Consider the following 17954-nt stretch of genomic DNA (forward strand, 5'->3'; position numbering starts at 1 on the left):
AAGGAATGGCGTTGTACTGGGCCCAGGTGTCCTCAGTGATTGGCAGGAGAGTAAGCTTGCCAAAGAACAGAAGAGCCGATGAGGTCTGTGGCCTTAGAATTAAAAGTGTAATAATAATAGTGACTAGAGTGTGTTGAGATCTTTCCCTACGTGCCGGGCACTAGGAACATTACGTCATTTAATTTTCGTCACCACCGTCTGCCCTAAATTCTGATCTGCCTTTCACCGATGAGGAAACTGAGGCTTTGATAGAAGAAGTAACTTGCCCGAGGTGACAGATCCATCCCTTGCTGGTTGTCCAGAACTAGAACACAAATCAAAATGAAGTGGCCCCTATGGGGATCAGGCCACTGCCCTTGACATCATCATCAGATGTTCTGACTGTCATGGAAAAAGTCACAGATGAACCAGGGCCCCTCGAGGACATCAAAGTCACAATTCCAGTACCTTCTCTACACCATTCCTGTTCTAGTGCTACCAAACTGAGATAGGAGAGGCTCTTCATCTAAAACAGGGGGAGAGAGAGGGGGGGAGAGAGAGAGAGAGAGAGAGAGAGAGAGAGAGAGAGTGTGTGTGTGTGTGTGTGTGTGAAAGCTTTCCTTAGGTAGGTTATTTTTGGAACAGTGTTAAGTGTTGGACTCACAGGCAGGCCTGTGGTCATGCTGAGCCATCAACACAGTGATGTATTGTTAACAGAAACAGGGAAGTTAGGAGAAGGAGGTAGATTGGTAGGTTGATCTTATGACAACAAAACCTTGTCAAAACCTTGTTGTGTTGTTTTGTTTAGCAGTGAAGTTTGAGGTGATGGTGGGACGTTTAAGCATACATTTCCAGAAAGGCTTTGGCACTATGGATTGGCCCTGGTGAAAGAGGCCAATTTTGAAATGCAAATTTTAGATATGTCTCCATAGAGGTGACAGTTGAAGATGTGGAAGTATGTGATGTCTTCAAAGTATTAGTATCAAGAGAAAGCAGATTATAAAGGATATGCAAATGGAGGATAAGCATCATTAGAATTAAAGGACAGTGATAATCATTTTTCTGGTCCCATTCATCAATAACGCAAAAGTGGTAAAAATTTTGTAGTTAAAATCCTACTCTCTTCCCTGATGTCAATTAGTTGTTCCTGAAAATGAATTGAAAGATGTTAGATTTTTACATTAAAAAAACTCACTGAAATTTTTCATTTGAGAGATTTTTTAGTAGATTAGAAAATTATGTTTCTAGGTTTTCGTAATGAAAACTTTTATAGACAACAAGCATTGTTTTCAGTAACAAAATAATAATATCAATACATTTCCTAAAATCCATTTTGTGAAATAGTTACCTGATAAAGTATCATCTTTACTTTGAAGGGACAAATCAAGAAAGAAGAGGGTGTGTGTGTGTGTGTATATGTGTCTCTGTGTGTTTTAATATCTGTTAGGTAGCTTACTATCGATATAATTTGTCATCATGAAAAATGTCAGCCCGTTTGAAACAGCTTTCTTTTCTTATAAAAGAAAAATATATCTAGAATATACTTAAATTTCCAATGGTTGGATAATGTTCTAAACATTAGAGTTAAATACTTAATAGAATCCATGCATGCAATAAGATAACTATGAAGATTATAAAAGCAGAAAATATTTGTAATACAACTGAAACATTCTACCCAAAATGTGTATGTTATTATGGCAACCATATAAAGTCTGTTTCTGAATGTTGAATCCTTGGAAGGTAATATAAAAAATAATTACTTCAGGATGATATTATTTTTTTAATTGAAAAGACGACTTAACATTATAAACATGGAAAAAAGAAGCCAATGCAAGTTGGTTAAGAAAACAGGATCCAAAGTATTTACTGGTTAAAAAGAAAATATGTTAAAATTATTTATTCAAGCTCAATAATGTTTATTTGTTTAATACAAACATATGGAGTGCCTAGTAAGTACCAGGGGCTGTGCTAATGATACACAGACAAAAAAGCACAATCTTTTCCATCATTGAAATTGTATTGCTTTAATTTACGACATATAATAATGATTCTTTCAAAAATTGCCCTGTAGTTCACAGTTCCTCTTTCTGACACTCTGATTCCCTAAAACTCAAGTTTCAATCTCTTGCAGACAGCCTCTCTCATTGTTATCTTCGGCTTGGTAGCCTGGTATTTGCTTTCTAGTAAGACAGACTGAAATAGACACCAGAGACACAGTACTTACTCTACGTGTAATCTCATGTTGAGTTAAACAGCATTTGAATGTTGCCAGTGAGCCAGTGGCTTGTTGGGGTTTCTTCTACACCCTGTCCTGCTTCCCAGAAAGGAAACATATCCGTGGGTGTTTTAGGGGAGGAGTGTGTCCGTTTGCAGGTAAGAGAGAACCTGAGTAACGTGAACTTAAATGAACAGAGGTGGTTTGGTCTCTCCAGGTTAAGTCTGGAGACTGATTTGTTCAGGGCCTGTATTTCTGGGATCTCTTGGCCTTTTCCTGATGCTTGTTGTCTCATAGTGGAAAGACGGCCCCTGCACCTCCAGCCCTCACACCAAGGTTCCAAGCGAGAAGAGGGAGGAAGGGCAGGGACAAAGGGCCCTGGTATTGATCCATTAGCTTCAGCGGGAGAGCAGAGCCTCGTGCAGAAGCTCCACCCATTGGACTTTGACCCCCAGCTTAGCAGTGGGCTCTGGGTCAGTGACTTCCCAGCTGCAAGGGTGGCTGGGAACACAGGGCTTTCACTTTCTAGTCTTCACAGGAGAGGTAGTGAATAGCTTGGAGTAACTAGTCCATCGCCTGTCATTTACATCCTCTTTATGAGAATATAATGCCTAGTGAGTCCAACAGTGTGGTATTAGTTAAAGAACTTGCCATGGAATGATAGATCTTCGAGGTACCCTACTCTATTGCTTGGAAGTTCCTGTGTCTTTGACCCAGAAAAGATCATCAGACCTTTCTTCCCTTTTTATTTGGAAGGAGGAGTTGTCTTCGGGCCCCCTACCCCTCCTAGTCTAGTCCAGCCCCTCCTCTGTAAGTCTCATCAGGTTATAAGAAAATCTGTCCTCTTTCCTCTGCCTGCCTTTGATTTCTTCCCTGTGACAGACATAAAAGGCCCTGATCAGCCTTACATCTGCCTCAGGTCAGAAGAAAGAAAACTGTGTATTTGAAGTGTGAAAGGAGGTGAAATGAAGAACTGTTACATCCAATGCCTAAAGTCTTTGAAAGTTCTATGAAGTTACTTTATATTTTTTGCAGGAGGCCACATCTAGGGCAAAGAAAGAAAAGTTAACACGCTTGAATGAAACAACTGAGCAGTGCCTATTACTGTTTAGCTCTTTTCTTATTTAATCCTCTCAACCTGTGAAAAAAGATTCTGGGTCCATTTTACAGATTTGGAAACTAAGGCCAAAAGAGAAGCTTAGTAATATCTCCAAGGCTACTCGACTGACAGGGCCAGGGTTAAAACCAGGACAGTCTAACTCTAAAATACATACTTTTCTTTTTTTCCAGTTTTTCTTGTTGTCTGCCATCTGTGCTTGGTCTTTTTTTTTTTTTTTTAATTGAAGTATAGCTGATTTACAATGTTGTGTTAGTTTCAGGTGTACAGCAAAGTGACTCAAGATATACATATATGTGTGTGTGTGTGTGTGTGTGTGTGTATGTATTATATATATAATATATATGTATTCTTTTTCAGATTCTTTTCCCATATAGGTTATTACAAAATATTGAGTAGAGTTCCCTGTGCTATATACTAGGTCCTTGCTGTTTATGTATTTTATATATAGATGTATGTATGTGTTACTTCATAATTTATCCCTCCCCACCACCTTTCCCTTTCCCCTTTGGTAACCATAAGTTTTCTATGTCCGAGTCTCTTCCTGTTTTATACATAAGTTCATTTGTATCATTTTTTTTAGATTCCACATAAAAGTGATATCATAAGATATTTGTCTCTGTTTGACTTACTTCACTTAGTATGATAATCTCTAGATCCATCCATGTTGCTGCAAATGGCATTATTTCATTCTTTTTTTGTGCTTTGTCTTTACACTTGGTTTCCCCCAATTGCTCACATTAAATCTCAGTTAGAAAAAAAAACAAGCCCTATCTTATTCAAATTGATAATGTCTTTATTTACTAGGGACTCCCAAGGTCCCAGGGTACAGCCTCTGCTGTGTTCACCCCGGAATTCAAACATGATTAGACATGTCTGGAAGCGTCTGGAAGAATCTGGCAGGGCCTGCTTAATTACATAAGTTAACTGGCAGCCTTCTGGGAAAGAACTAATCCTACGCGAAGAGAGAGTGGAGAAGTGCAAGTTTACTTGCACTCAGTGCCTGAGAATAGGGGGTAAGTGTAAGTCAAGTGCAGTATAATTTAGTTAGCCTGGCCTCTGATCCAGTCCCTAGGGATTCCTGGAGTCAGGAGGTTGCCAGTGAAAGCTACTAGTGTCTTCACTAAGATTTGCATGGGTCATTGAGTGTTCATGCTACATCAGCAGATTGAGCAGGACCAGCCCAGACAGCTTATCACCGGGGCCGGTTCATCAGGGCTTGGGTCTTCAGCAGATCTGGGTCCTGCAGGGCCCCAGAGTTGAAAGGGTAAAGGTTTTTTGTCTTAGTCCATTAGGGCTGCTATAAGAAAATACCACAGACTGGGTGGCTCAAAAACAACAGGAATTTCTCACAGTTCTGGAGGCTGGAAGTCCAAGATCAGGGTGCCAGCATGGTTGGGTGCTGGGGAAACCCCAATTCTGGGTAGCAGACCGCAGTCTTCTGGCTGTGTCCTCGCATTGTGGACGGGAGCAAGACAGCTCCTGGGCCTCTTCCATGAGATCACTCCACCCTCATCACTTAATTACCTCTCATTAACCTCACCTTCTGATGCCATCACCTTGGGGGGTAGGTTTCAACATAGGGGTTTTGGGGTGACACATTCAGGCCATAGCACTTAGCAACACAGTGGCCAAGAAGGCTGCTTCGGAGCACATGTGAGAAGCTCACTTCAGAGCTCCTGGAAAGATTGGGGGGAAAGTGGTAGGGGGTGATAGAATTCTATGGTAGCAGTTGGAAGCAGGGTCGGGGAAGTACCAACATATTTGCTTGATTTTCATTTATCATCAATTTGCAGATACATCAACAATCTCATAAAAAAAACATTTGGGCAAAACAAAATACTACATTATGCACTTGCAGGTTTTAAAATTAACTGACAGTAGCCTTTGTTTAAACATAGAATCACATCCAACTGCCTACTTCAATGTCAGTGTCAGTTTTAGAAGGGACGTCTTTTTCGCATTCGGGGTCCAAAGACTCTTCTGAATTATTTAGGGTGTTTACTGTTTCATGTAACATCATAGACACACTCCTTTTTAAATTCATACAGCTTTAGTATTCACTGAGAAGTATTGGTGTTTGATCTACATTCCTGTTTGGCTAAGCTTCAGTTACATTTGTTCCTAAATTAAATTATCAATTTAGTTTGACCTCTTGAATATCAGCTGGAAAACTTTGATGTTCAGCAGTGGGGTAATAATTCTTTTTTTTTTTTTTTTTTTGCCGTACGCGGGCCTCTCACTGTTGTGGCCTCTCCCGTCGTGGAGCACAGGCTCAGCGGCCATGGCTCACGGGCCCAGCCGCTCCGCGGCACGTGGGATCTTCCCGGACCGGGGCACGAACCCGTGTCCCCTGCATCGGCAGGCGGACTCTCAACCACTGCGCCCCCAGGGAAGCCCCTGGGGTAATAATTCTTTAATCATCCACTCAGTTAATATTTTCTGAGAGCCTCCTGTACGCCGGGCCCTGTGCTTACGGAGCTGATACTCTAGAGCGAGAGGTGAGCATAAAAACAAGTAAACAGATAAATAAAATTGTAATAAATTTAACTAATAAAACTTCAGCTTAGGTGGCAAGAGAGGGCTCTCCAAGGAGGCGGCACTTGAGATATCTCATCCTCATGATGAAAGAATCAGCACTGCTGTTACACTAGTCCTTGTACTTGTGAAAAGCCTGGCTGTTCATTAACAGCCGTTTACTAAGTGTCTGCACTGTGCCAGATACCATTCTAGACCCCAGGGATCCAGCAGTGAGCAGAACAGCAGACAAAAATCCCCTGCCCCAGGGGCTTTGGCCTGTGCCGAATTTGTGTTCTAGTAGGACGAGGTGGACAAACAAATGTGTAAAACGACAGTATGTCAGATGCTATGTGCTATGGTAAAATCAAGCCTGAAAGGGAATAGGGAGTTTTGGGGGAGGGAGGCTGGTAAAAGTGTAAAATCGCATAGTCAGGGAAGGCCTCACTGAGAAAGTGAGCTTTGAGCCGGAAATGAAGATCTGTGATCTAGCGTAGAGTTGGCAAACTTTTTCTGAAAAGGGCGGTTGTTAAATACTTTAGGCTTTGGGAACGGTACAGCCTCTGTTACAATGGCTCAATTATGCTAATTTCTCTAGGACGAAAGCGTCCGGGGAGAACATGTAAATGAACGGATGTAATTGTCTTCCAATGCAACTTTACTTATGGACACTGAAATTTGTATCTCATAGAATCTTTATATGTCATGAAATACTATCATTCTTTTGATTTTTTCCCCCAACCATTTAAAAAGATAAAGATTATATTTGGCTGTGGGCCATAAAAACACAGTTAATGGGGCTAGAACTGGCCCGTGGGCCTCCCTGAGATAGAGCCCAAGAGATCCCCTTAATTGCTTTGGATGACGTGTAATGGTGTACGTTTGAAAGATAAGGTGGAATGCAACTCATGCTTTTGCAGGTATCCGCCTGTTTTAGGTGCAACAGCTTTGCTGTTGCTTCACAAAGAAAAGAATGAAAATTCGTCTGTTTATCCAGCTTTTTTTTGTTGTTGTTGTTGTCTTACAGCTTTTATTTCTAGGCTCTGCTGTGCAATAATAGCTTTTATTTTCAATCCATCATACTACAGTATTGCCGAAGACATTTTATGTAGCAGTTAAGAGTTTTCCAGGTAGCATTGCATTGGGATGCAAGCCGTAGAAAAGTTGCTAAAAAGTGGCTTAACTAATTAGGGGTTTTATTTGTCTAATAAGGTTTAGAGTGGGCTGCACAAGACTCGTGTGGCAGCTGTAAGATGTCATCAAGAACCCAGGTTCCTGTCATTCTGCTTGACCACCGCCATTCTTGCATATGGTGTTGTTTTTCACAATTGCCAAGTGCTTTCTGCACCTCCGGGCACCACGGGTGCATTTCTGCAAGAGAGAAGGGAGAAGGGTCACCAAGTGCAAAATGGGCTTTGTCTTTTCATTCATTCGGTGGGGGCTTCCCAAGGAGCACACGCCCCACATCTCACTGGCCAGCACTGTGTTCTGTGATCACCCGTAGCTGCAGAGGAGTTGGGTCAACAAGTTTTTGTAGCTGAGCACATTGCTTTCTAAAACAAAATCAGGCTTCGGTTATTAAGAAAGAAAGGGAGATGGGCTACTGGATAAATAGCGTTATCTGCCATGGCTTCTAAGTGTGTTTGAAGAAAACAGTCACGTGAGTTACAGGTACCGTCACCCATGGCTAAATTGACATGGGTGAAGGCCTTGACTGTCGCCCCACAATTTACTTCTCTTCCACAAATTTCTCTCCCCAAACTTCTTTTGATATTGATTGCAAGGTGCGTTTTGTTTCAGAACGGTTGAAACGTAAATAAAACTCTTTGTGTCAAGGAAGTGACGTTATATGTTATTGTTATCTGAACCCTGGGTTTATGCCGGCCGTGCAGTGCCCTTGACGGCTTCCTCTTGTCACGAGGAAAGCCCTTCCCGTGACCTATGACCCCGGCTTCTCCCAGGCCCCACCTCCTGCGCTGCCCTGTCCCTGCCGCTCATCCCTGGGCTTCCACAGTTCCAGCCGCGTTCACCTGGGAGATCTCAAAACAGCCCTGCTGCCGTTACTCATCTTCCTTCCTGAGGCTAATGTCACAAACATCCCCTTGAAACTTCCTTCTCTGGAGTACAATTTCTCCCCTTTGTTTATCTGGGTGACCTGCTATCATATTAATTTTCTGTGGCCTTAGCTCTTTTTTTTTTTAATTTTTAAAAATTTTGAACATGTGCTAAAATTATTTCTAAACTTCAACAAAAGCAAAGCAAAATATGATAATTTGTTTCACCTTGTCTCAAAAAAGTGAACTTTTCCCTGACACTGCATTCTGAAAGATTTTTTTTAATGTGATGTCAAATAACAAATTCAACAATAATAATTAAGATGTTTTACAGCACTGTTATGTGCCAGGCAATAAATATTGTAAGCTACACGTAATTTATCTATAACCTTCACAATATTCCAGTGAAGCAGGTAATACTATTATTCCCATTTTAAAGATGGAAAAACTGACGCATAGAGAGATTAAGTAGCTTGCTCAAACTCTCCCAGTAAATAAGTGGGGGAACAAGGATTTGTAGCTCTTTTTTTTTTTTCTTTTCTTTTTAATCATCTGGCCTTTCTTCTAAGTGTAAGGAGTCAGGGAGGCCAGCAAGTAACGAAACACTCCAAGTCCAGCTTCATGTCCTGCTGATGTATACGAAATGCCCCTGGTCTCTATGGCCATGGACTCCTGCCCCCCTCCAGGTTGTTTTCTATGGGAGGCTTTCTTTCTCTCTTAAATTTCTTCTCTTTAATCTTTTGAATGTTGACACATTCACACTTTTCCAAAAGGTTTACACACATAGAGTGAAAACTCTTGCTCTCACTTTGTCCCCATCCTCCAGTTCCCACCCCCGCCAGGCAACCGTTTTTGTTAGTTTCTTATATAAACCTTCAAGCATTTTTCTAAAAAATGAAAATACAAGTAAATACAAAAGTGTTCCTATTTTTCTCCATTTTTTTTAAAATGTGCCTAGTTTACACACAGTTCTGCTCTTTTTTTTTTTTTTTTTTCCCATGTATACATCTTGGGGACCTTTTCGTAGCAGTGTTAACAGTACTTACAGAATTTCTCCTTTTTTCTTTTTAAGCTGCATAGTATTAAAGTGATCTCTTTGAAACACAAAGCTGGTCGTGCCTCTCCTGCTTTCCTCTTAAAATACAGATATAATTACTTACATTTCACACCTCATGCTACCATCAGCCATAACCAGTGTTGGTGAGGAACTGTGCTTTGCTTCCTGAGCATTGATAGGGTATAATGATGCATTTGAATTTTTTTCTTAAAACAGCGACCCTTTTTCCCCAGTTTTATTAAGATATAATTGACATACAACACTTGTATAAGTTTAAGGTGTACAGCATAATGATTTGATGTATGTATATATTGTGAATTGATTACCACAATTAGTTAACATCCATCACCTCACGTCATTTGAATTTTAATATTCTACGATGTAACTTTCAAATATTGGCTATAAGGAGGAGGGGTGTTGAGACATGGACACTCTTAGACTAATGGTAATGTAAATTGAGGTGGCCTTGATGAAAGACAGTTTTACCCTGAGTCCTTCAGGAGTCTGAGAAATATCTCTGCCCTTTCACCTGGGTTTCATTCACAGGGCTTTGTCCTAAAGTAGTCTTGAGCGATACCATCAAAGATATATAAAGATGATATTATTTCTAGTGGTGAAACCTACAAGCATGCTAAGTATTCAACAATAGAGTAATAGTTAACTGTATATCTACATGATGGAATTGCCAGGAAGATACTAAAATTCATACTTCTGAAAAATTTTCAATGACAGAGGGCAGCGCTCATGATACATTTATTGTTCAGTGAAAGGGGCAAGGTGCAGTTGTTTACCAGGTGTGATTGTGTGAAAGGAAAGACCAGGTGAGCGGTAGGGGATTATAGTCCAGCAATAAATACCCTGTTTATGTGTGTGTGTGTGTATGTGTGTGTGTGTGTCCCTATGTGTTTATGGCCAGGAGGTGGGGGGAGTAAAGAAGCTGTGTACATGTCTTGATTTATCCTCATATTGAGCCTTTAAGTACCCGCATTTTGGAGTCGTGGTGGATGTTATATGTCTGTACATTATATATGGAAAACCAAGGTTTGACTATGGATAAGTTTCATTTTTGATCATGCTCAGGAACAATTGAAAGGTGCTGGGTATGTAGAGCTCCAAATATGGATATTAAATCCAGACCCTTTCCTCTATTTAAATTTTGGCAGTGGCTGTCTGGATAGTAGGGTTGTAGGTAACTTTTTGTTTGCTTTACAAAGGCCAGTGGGGACCCACTAAAGAAGGATTTTAGGACAGTGACATGATTGTCTTGATAAGAACGCACACTAGGACTTGGATCAAAATAGGTGAACGCCTTCAGCCTCAGGGTCGATAAACTCTACCTGGTAGAGTTGTAAGGGGAGATTAAGTAGGATGGATGATACTTTTTTGCACACCGAAGTTACAAAATAATATATATTCTGAAATTCTATGAGTGAGGAGAAAAAGTTAACTTTTTCAGACATGAGAAATAGCTTAATTCAAGAAATGGAGATAATATCATTTTCAACTTGGATTTACAACCATACAGTAATTCTCTCCTTTTATAATATTATTGTGCTTAAAAGATGTCTTTTTTTTTCTTTTTTTTTTTTTGCGTTACGTGGGCCTCTCACTGCTGTGGCCTCTCCCGTTGCGGAGCACAGGCTCCGGACGCGCAGGCTCAGCGGCCATGGCTCACGGGCCCAGCTGCTCCGCAGCACGTGGGATCTTCCCGGACCGGGGCACGAACCCGCGTCCCCTGCATCGGCAGGCGGACTCTCAACCACTGCGCCACCAGGGAAGCCCGATGTCCTTTCTTGCCAGCCTTTTATTTCTGTCCATACTAACTATGCCGTCTGGTCATTAGTCATTCACAGACTTGAACCCAGTGATCAGAGACACATGTCCCTGAGGCTTTTGGGGAGCCATCGGATTGAGGTGGGGTGGAGGGGATTGGCTGGGACAATCTGTCTGTGAAGGTTTGTTCTTCAGCATTTTATTTTCTTTGTCCAGAGGTCTTTCTAGCTGCTTCACTTCTCAAAATGATTCTTTTCTTTGGCCATTATAACATTTACTTCACCGCTTAAGTTTGTTTTTTTTTTTGCAGATTTCCCAAGATCGTTTAGAAAAAGCACACTTGTTTTCTCATGTTTTACATGCCGTGGTTAAGATACCTGAATACTGTCACCGCATCTCAATGAGTTAATCCGTACCTTCCATTAAGAAGGTTGGTAACATCTGGAAAACCCGCAGATGTGTTTGCAGCTCTTCAAGAGCGTACCTGACCCCTAGTGACTGGAGAAGGAAACGTGCACCATCAGGGGAAAAAGAAGGGTTAAGACAGAGAGTTCACAGTAGGATGGTGCTTGTTGTTTACTCTCACCTTGGAAGTGGAGAACACTTTACTCCTGTGAATTGATGAAAGGATGCTTTCCTGACAGTGGCTACAGCTGTGGAATATCTGAAAGAGGCTGCTGAGGGGAATAAAAATGTTGCCTCTCCCAGGAATCAATGAAGTGTTGACATCTCAGATGGGCTCTCTGTGGTTTTCAATTGGTTGGGGACAGAGAGGGCTTTCGTGACTGTACATGTCAACTTCTGGGGCTGGGAGTGGGTAGTGATAGCCCCCTGAGAACTAAGTGAATCTCCCACCTCAGACCTCGTCTGTCCCTCCCAGACTGGCGGAGTTGTGCCCCAGAATTCTTGGAGAAATCACTGTGTCAGCACTTGCTGAGGCGTCTGCTGGAGGATCACCAGGGAGTGGACAGCATGTGCCGTCTGCAAAAATCACCTCTTTTTTTGGCTCAGTGGCCTCTGACGATGAGCACTCACATCGAGTTCAAATCGGAAATATTTCCACTGGGTTTTGGAGGAGCATTTCTCCTTATGTGTTTGTCTTCTGTCTGCAGATAAAGAAGCAGCAGCAGGATGTGGTTAGGTTTCTGGAAGCCAACAAGATAGAGTTTGAGGAGGTGGACATCACGATGTCGGAAGAGCAGAGGCAGTGGATGTACACGAACGTCCCCCCGGAGAAGAAGCCCGCCCAGGGCAACCCTCTGCCGCCGCAGATATTTAATGGGAACCGGTACTGTGGAGTAAGTAGCAAGTGATTGTTATCTCATCATTTCTTTGCCTGATTCAAAACAGTCGTCTGGAGAGCAGTTGGGTGTTTTTCAACGCAGACTGACCTCCTTACCTAGTACCTAGTCAGTTCCACCAACAGTGTGAATTCGAGAGGGTGTATGAGTCCAAGGTCACAGACTATGCCTTCCTGTTTGTTGTGGGAAAAGGGGGTGGGAAGGGAAGCCGCGTATGTGTGTGTTTACTGTGTTCTATATATATATTTTTTTTTTTGCGGTACACGGGCCTCTCACTGCTGTGGCCTCTCCCGTTGCGGAGCACAGGCTCCGGACGCGCAGGCTCAGCGGCCATGGCTCACGGGCCCAGCCGCTCCGCGGCATGTGGGATCTTCCTGGACCGGGGCACGAACCCACGTCCCCTGCATCGGCAGGCGGGCTCTCAACCGCTGCGCCACCAGGGAAGCCCTGTGTTCTACATTTTAAAGCGTATTTTTTTATTAATACATATTGGGGGGCAGAGGGGAAGAGGTCATTATTCTTGAATATTTATCTCTCTATAGTGTAAAAAAACTGCTAATGGCTGATTATAAACCAGAGTTTCACTTTTTTATGATCATGAGCCAGATGGATCACGATGAACGACTAAAATACATCAGATGCCTTCCTGCTGCATGTGGCATTGAGAAGATGAAGGCACTTTCGACTAATTATTTTCCTTCTCACCTCTTCGGTTTAGAAAAAAAAGTGAGAAATGTCTCCCTAATGAGTAGTTAGGATTTGCTTTCTGCCATAGCTTTAAGTATGTAAGTCAGTGTTTATTTTGAGACCTGAACTGCAGTTCTTTAAGGGTGGCCAGGAGAAGGGGAAGGGGCTACAATGCACAGGTGCTCAAGGTGAAATAAATAACCTGGTGCTCGTTAGGGTGGAGAAAAGGGATAACGGTGCTTTTGGTGGCTGGAAAGGAAACAGTTCTCCAAGAACATGAGGGAGAATGAAATGCTGGAACATAAATCCATAAAGATTGTGCCCAGTGTTTTTACATGTCATGAAGAGAAAACCGAACCCGGCACTAGACACAGGTTTGAGTTCTAGTACTACTTTATGTTGGCTTGACACCTTTGGAAAGTCACTTATCTCTTTATATCTCAATTTTCTCATCTTTAGCAAAGGACGATAATATCTATCTCACTTCCCAGGATATTTGTCACTGTTTCTAAAGTACTCCTAAAACTCTATACCCACCCAAACTGCCATTCAACTGTAAGACCAGAATAAAGGCATTTTCACAGCCGCAAAGTCTGAGGAACAGAGAACCAGTGGATTTTTGTTTTAAGTTTTCTAGCACTGTTTGACTCATAGCTTTATTTTGAACTGTACAGCTCACACACATTTTCATCTATGATCTTATTTTGGTCTGCAGGCACAAAAGGACATTTTCTAGACGCTGTAATCATGAATGGGATACACTCTTGGTAACCATATACTTTCCCCAATATGAGATCGTGATGTAAAAACATTGCGCAACAATAATAACCTTTATTCTTATCTAATAATGCAGCCTATTTCTTGTCGAAGCTGCTTCTGCAGACACTGAGGTTTGACCATCCTCTGCTCTTGACTTCCCTCTCCATTTCTCTACCCACGTCCTGCATACATGGTTCAGGGCTGTTGACATCTCCCAAGTTTATTTTAAAAGTGGAGTTGTTGCTGGTTTTTTTTTTAATCCTTGTTGTTTCATAGACCTCTCAAGAGGAAGGAGGCAGAAACATGTTTGCTCTATCACCATAAAAGCCGAAGTCTTCAGAGCCCTTTGAGGAGAGGAATGTATTCAATGAATAAAAAAGAACGTGATGTGAAATAAAGTTAATTCCTTCCCTTTCTTTCCACCTCTTTATGACTTTCTAAATCTCTGTGTATCTTTGCCCTATAGAGTCTATGGAGGTTTTTTCAGGTAGACTGGGAGCTGGCTAGAGGCTTCCATATTGATTAAACTGTGCCAGATAAATGGCTGCTCGAGCAGTGTCAGTCCCATGGCAGTATGACCGCAGTGGTGGTGTATTCCTTCTGTCTTTATAGTCTGTTCTGGCAGGAGTTTTGAAGACAGTGTCTGCTCTTACCAAGGTCAAATAAATTCGACTTGGGCAAAAGCAAAAACATTTGAGGGCAATGAACCATGGCCTCGTGCGTCCCACCTGCTTCTGTGCACCTTGCATTGCCCGGTAATAGTTTATGAGTGGTCGTATCTGGTCAGATAACCTGTGGAAACCTGCCATATTGCAAGTGACAGGATCCAGTAAGCATGAAGATTCTCCTGTTTCCTGGAATTGGCTGGAAACTTATTACTTTGTTTTAAACTGGATGAGCTAGGCATGTGAGACATACACAGCTGCTAAGCTGCTTGCTAACCAGTGTGGACAACTGCCTTCTCTCTCTCCTTTAGCACATGAAAATCCTGCCTATTGGGAGGAATTCCCCACCAAATGGAAGCTCCCTGGCATGTCCAATCAGTTCTTCCCACCCCAGATTTGGACACTGAGGAAATGATGCCAAAACACAGCATCAGTTGGAGGTGGCTCAGTGAGTGTCCAGGGGTGATGGAGCCAGGCAGAGCCTGGTGGCTGGACACCACATGGCTGGTGTCCTAAAGAGGCTGATCCTGGGGTGTGGCCTAGGTGTGTTCTTGGTTCCCCAGACATGGAAGTTCCTCCTGTTTTCTAAACTGGTCCTCCAGGCTTAATGTGGATTCTGTGAGCTCCCCGCTATACCTTCATACATTCTTTTCCTTTTAAGTTGCCAGTGTCTGTTTCAGTTGTCTGTAGGCAAGAACCCTTATTGGGGCAGACTGGTTGTCCTTGCTGTTTCCCTGAAGTGTCCTACTATAAGCACGATTCTTCTCTGGAAATGGGTTCCTAAAGGTCAACATCCCAATGCCTATAGGCTTTTCTCATTTTAGAAAGCTCAGATCCTCACATTCAAGGTTTAAACTCTGTTCTCTCTCTCTGTGGAGCTGGCATGTGTGGAATGCACTAGAAATAAAAACACACATATCTACACAAAAGGAAAACATTTCCTCCCATTTCTTTTCTACCTCCCCATTCAGAAGAAAAAAAAAATTGGATTTCTTTATATTTTTTCTTATTTTTTATTGAAATTTTTTTATTGTGATAAAAACATACATCATAAAATGTATCATCTTAACCACAATTAAGTGTACAGTTGAGTAACGTTAAGTGTATTCACATTGCTGTAAAACAGGTTCCCAGAACTTTTTCATCTTGCAGAACTGAGACTCTATACCCATTAAATAACTCCTGTTTGTCCCCTCCCCCCATCCCCCGATAACCATCGTTCTGCTTTCTATATCTATGAATTTGACTACTTTAGAGACCTCATAAAAGTGAAATCATGTAGTATTTGTCCTTTGTTTTATTTGTTTTGTTTTTGTTTTTTGGCCACGCTGTGAGGCATTCGGGATCTTAGTTCCCCAACTAGGGATCGAACCCGTGCCCCCTGCAGTGGAAGCGCAGAGTCTTAACCACTGGACCGCAGGGGAGTCCCAGTATTTGTCCTTTGTGACTATCTTACTTCACTTGGCATCATGCCCTCAAGGTTCATCCATCTTGTATGTCTTAGTCCATTAAGGCTGCTATAACGAAATACCACAGACTGGGTAACTTACAAACAATAGAAATTTATTTCTCAGAGTTAAGTCTAAGATCAGGGTTATACTAGGGTTGGGTTCTGGTGAAGGCCCTCTTCTAGGTTGCAGATTGCCAACTTCCTGTAGTATCCTCACGTGGTGAAGGGGGCAAGGGAGCTCTCTCAGTCTTTTTTTTTTGGCTGCGTTGGGTCTTCATTGCTGTGCGCGGCGTTTCTCTAGTTGCAGCGAGCAAGGGCTACTCTTCGTTGTGGTGGACGGGCTTCTCCTTGCGGGGGCTTCTCTTGTTGCAGCGCACGGGCTCTAGGCACATGGGCTTCAGTAGTTGTGACTCATGGGCTCAGGAGTTGTGGCTTGTGGGTCCTAGAGCACAGGCTCAGTAGTTGTGGCACACTGGCTTAGTTGCTCCACAGCATGCGGGATCTTCCTGGACCAGGGATCGAACCTGTGTCCCCTGCATTGGCAGGTGGTTTCTTAATCACTGCGCCACCAGGAAAGTCCCAGACCTCTTTTATAAAAGGCATTAATCTCATCCGCGAGGGCTCTGCTGTCGTGACCTACTCTCCTCCCAAAGGTCTTTGGGCATCTGCATTTCAATGTATGAATTTTGGGGGGATACAAACATCTAGCCTATAGCATTGAAGCATGTGACAAGATTTCCTTCCTTTTTAAGATCTCCATTGTATGTATGTATCACATTTTGTTTTTCCACTCATCCATTGATGGACTCTGGGTTGCCTCTACCCCTTGGCTATTGTGAATAGTGCTGCTGTGAACATGAGTTTGCAAATATCTCTTCAAGATCCTGTTTTCAATTCTTGGGGATATGTACATATTAGTGGGATTACTGCATCATGTGGTAGTTCTACTGTTAATTTTTCGAGGAACTGCTGTATTGTTTTCCATAGTGGTTACACCATTTTATAAACCCATCAATAATGTACAAGAGTTCTAACTTCTCCACATCCCTGCCAACACTTGTTATTTTCTGTTTTTGTTTTGTTTTGAGAGTAGCTATGCTAATGGGCATGAGGTGATATCTCACTGTGGCTTTGATTTGCATTTCTTTGATGATTAGTGTTGTTGAGCTTGTATATAATCTTTGAGAAATGTCTATTCAAGTCCTTTGCCCAGTTTTCAATTGGGTTATTTGGCTTTTTGCTGTTGAGTTGTAAGAGTTCTTTGTATATTATGAATACTAACCTCTTATCACATATGTATTTTGCAGGTATTTTCTCCCATTCTTAGGTTGCCTTTCACTCTGTTGATTATATCTCTTGATGAACAAGAGTTTTTAAGTTTAATGTAGTCCCATTTGTCTGTCTTTGTTTTTGTTGCATGTGCCTTTGAAGTCATATCCAGGAAATCATTGCTTGCCAAATACAGTGTTATGAAGCTTTTCCCCTAGGTTTTCTTATAGCAATTTTGTAGTTTGGGGTCTTAAGTTTAGGTCTTTAATTCAGTTTTAGTTAATTTTTATGTATGGTATAAGATAAGGGTCCAACTTCATTCTTTTGAGTGTGGATATCTAGGTTTCCTGTTAGCATTTGTTGATGAGACGGTGCTTTCCCCATTGAGTGGTCTTAGCACCGTTGTTCATGATCATTTGACCATATATGTGAGCATTTATATTTTTTTGGACTCTATTCTGTTACACTGGTCTGTGCCAGTACCACAGTTTTTATTCCTGTCGCTTTGTAATATGTTTTGAAATCAGGAAACATGATTTCTTTAACTTGTCCTTCTTCAAACTTGTTTTGGCTATTTGAGGTCCCTTGAGATTCTGTATGAATTTTAGGAGGTTTTTCTTTTCTATTTCTGCAAAAAATGCCGTTAGGATTTTGATAGGGAATATGTTGGATCTTTAGATTGCTTTGAGTAGCGTTGACATCACAACAATATTAAGTCTTCCAGTCTATGAACATGGGTGTCTTTTCATTTTTTGTGTCTCCGTTCATTTCTTTCAGCAATGTTCTGTAGTTTTTAGTGTACAAGCCTTTTACCTCCTTGGTTAGGTTTATTCCTAAGTTTTGTGGGCGTTTTTGGTGCTATTGTAAATAGAACTATTTTCCTAATTTCCTTTTCCAATCATGTATTATTAGTGTATAGAGACACAAGTGATTTTTATGTGTTGTTTTTTTGTCCTGCAACTTTGCTGGATGAATTTATTAATTCTTTCATTTTATTAAAAAAAAAAACTTGTAGTTAGAAATGGGAATGCAGCCAAATTTTATTTGACTGGGGTCACATTAGCCAGTTTGTGGATTTGCCATCAAGGGGGAAGAACACAATGACCATTCA

At 41.7% G+C, this 17954-nt stretch overlaps 1 protein-coding gene across 1 annotated transcript in view; it reads left to right on the forward strand.

The window, feature by feature from the left end:
* Window positions 1-335: 335 nt before the first annotated feature.
* SH3BGRL2 (SH3 domain binding glutamate rich protein like 2) overlaps window positions 336-17954 on the forward strand; it is a 30832-nt gene continuing 13213 nt past the window's right edge. Inside the window, exons 1-4 of the mRNA XM_060114562.1 lie at window positions 336-443; window positions 2302-2352; window positions 2492-2575; window positions 11825-12010. Of these exons, the coding sequence (XP_059970545.1) occupies window positions 336-443; window positions 2302-2352; window positions 2492-2575; window positions 11825-12010 (429 nt within the window). The remainder of the gene's footprint in view (window positions 444-2301; window positions 2353-2491; window positions 2576-11824; window positions 12011-17954) is intronic.

This window comes from Mesoplodon densirostris, chromosome 12 (assembly GCF_025265405.1).
Source record: "Mesoplodon densirostris isolate mMesDen1 chromosome 12, mMesDen1 primary haplotype, whole genome shotgun sequence".
In the NCBI taxonomy this organism is placed as follows: Eukaryota; Metazoa; Chordata; class Mammalia; order Artiodactyla; family Ziphiidae; genus Mesoplodon; species Mesoplodon densirostris.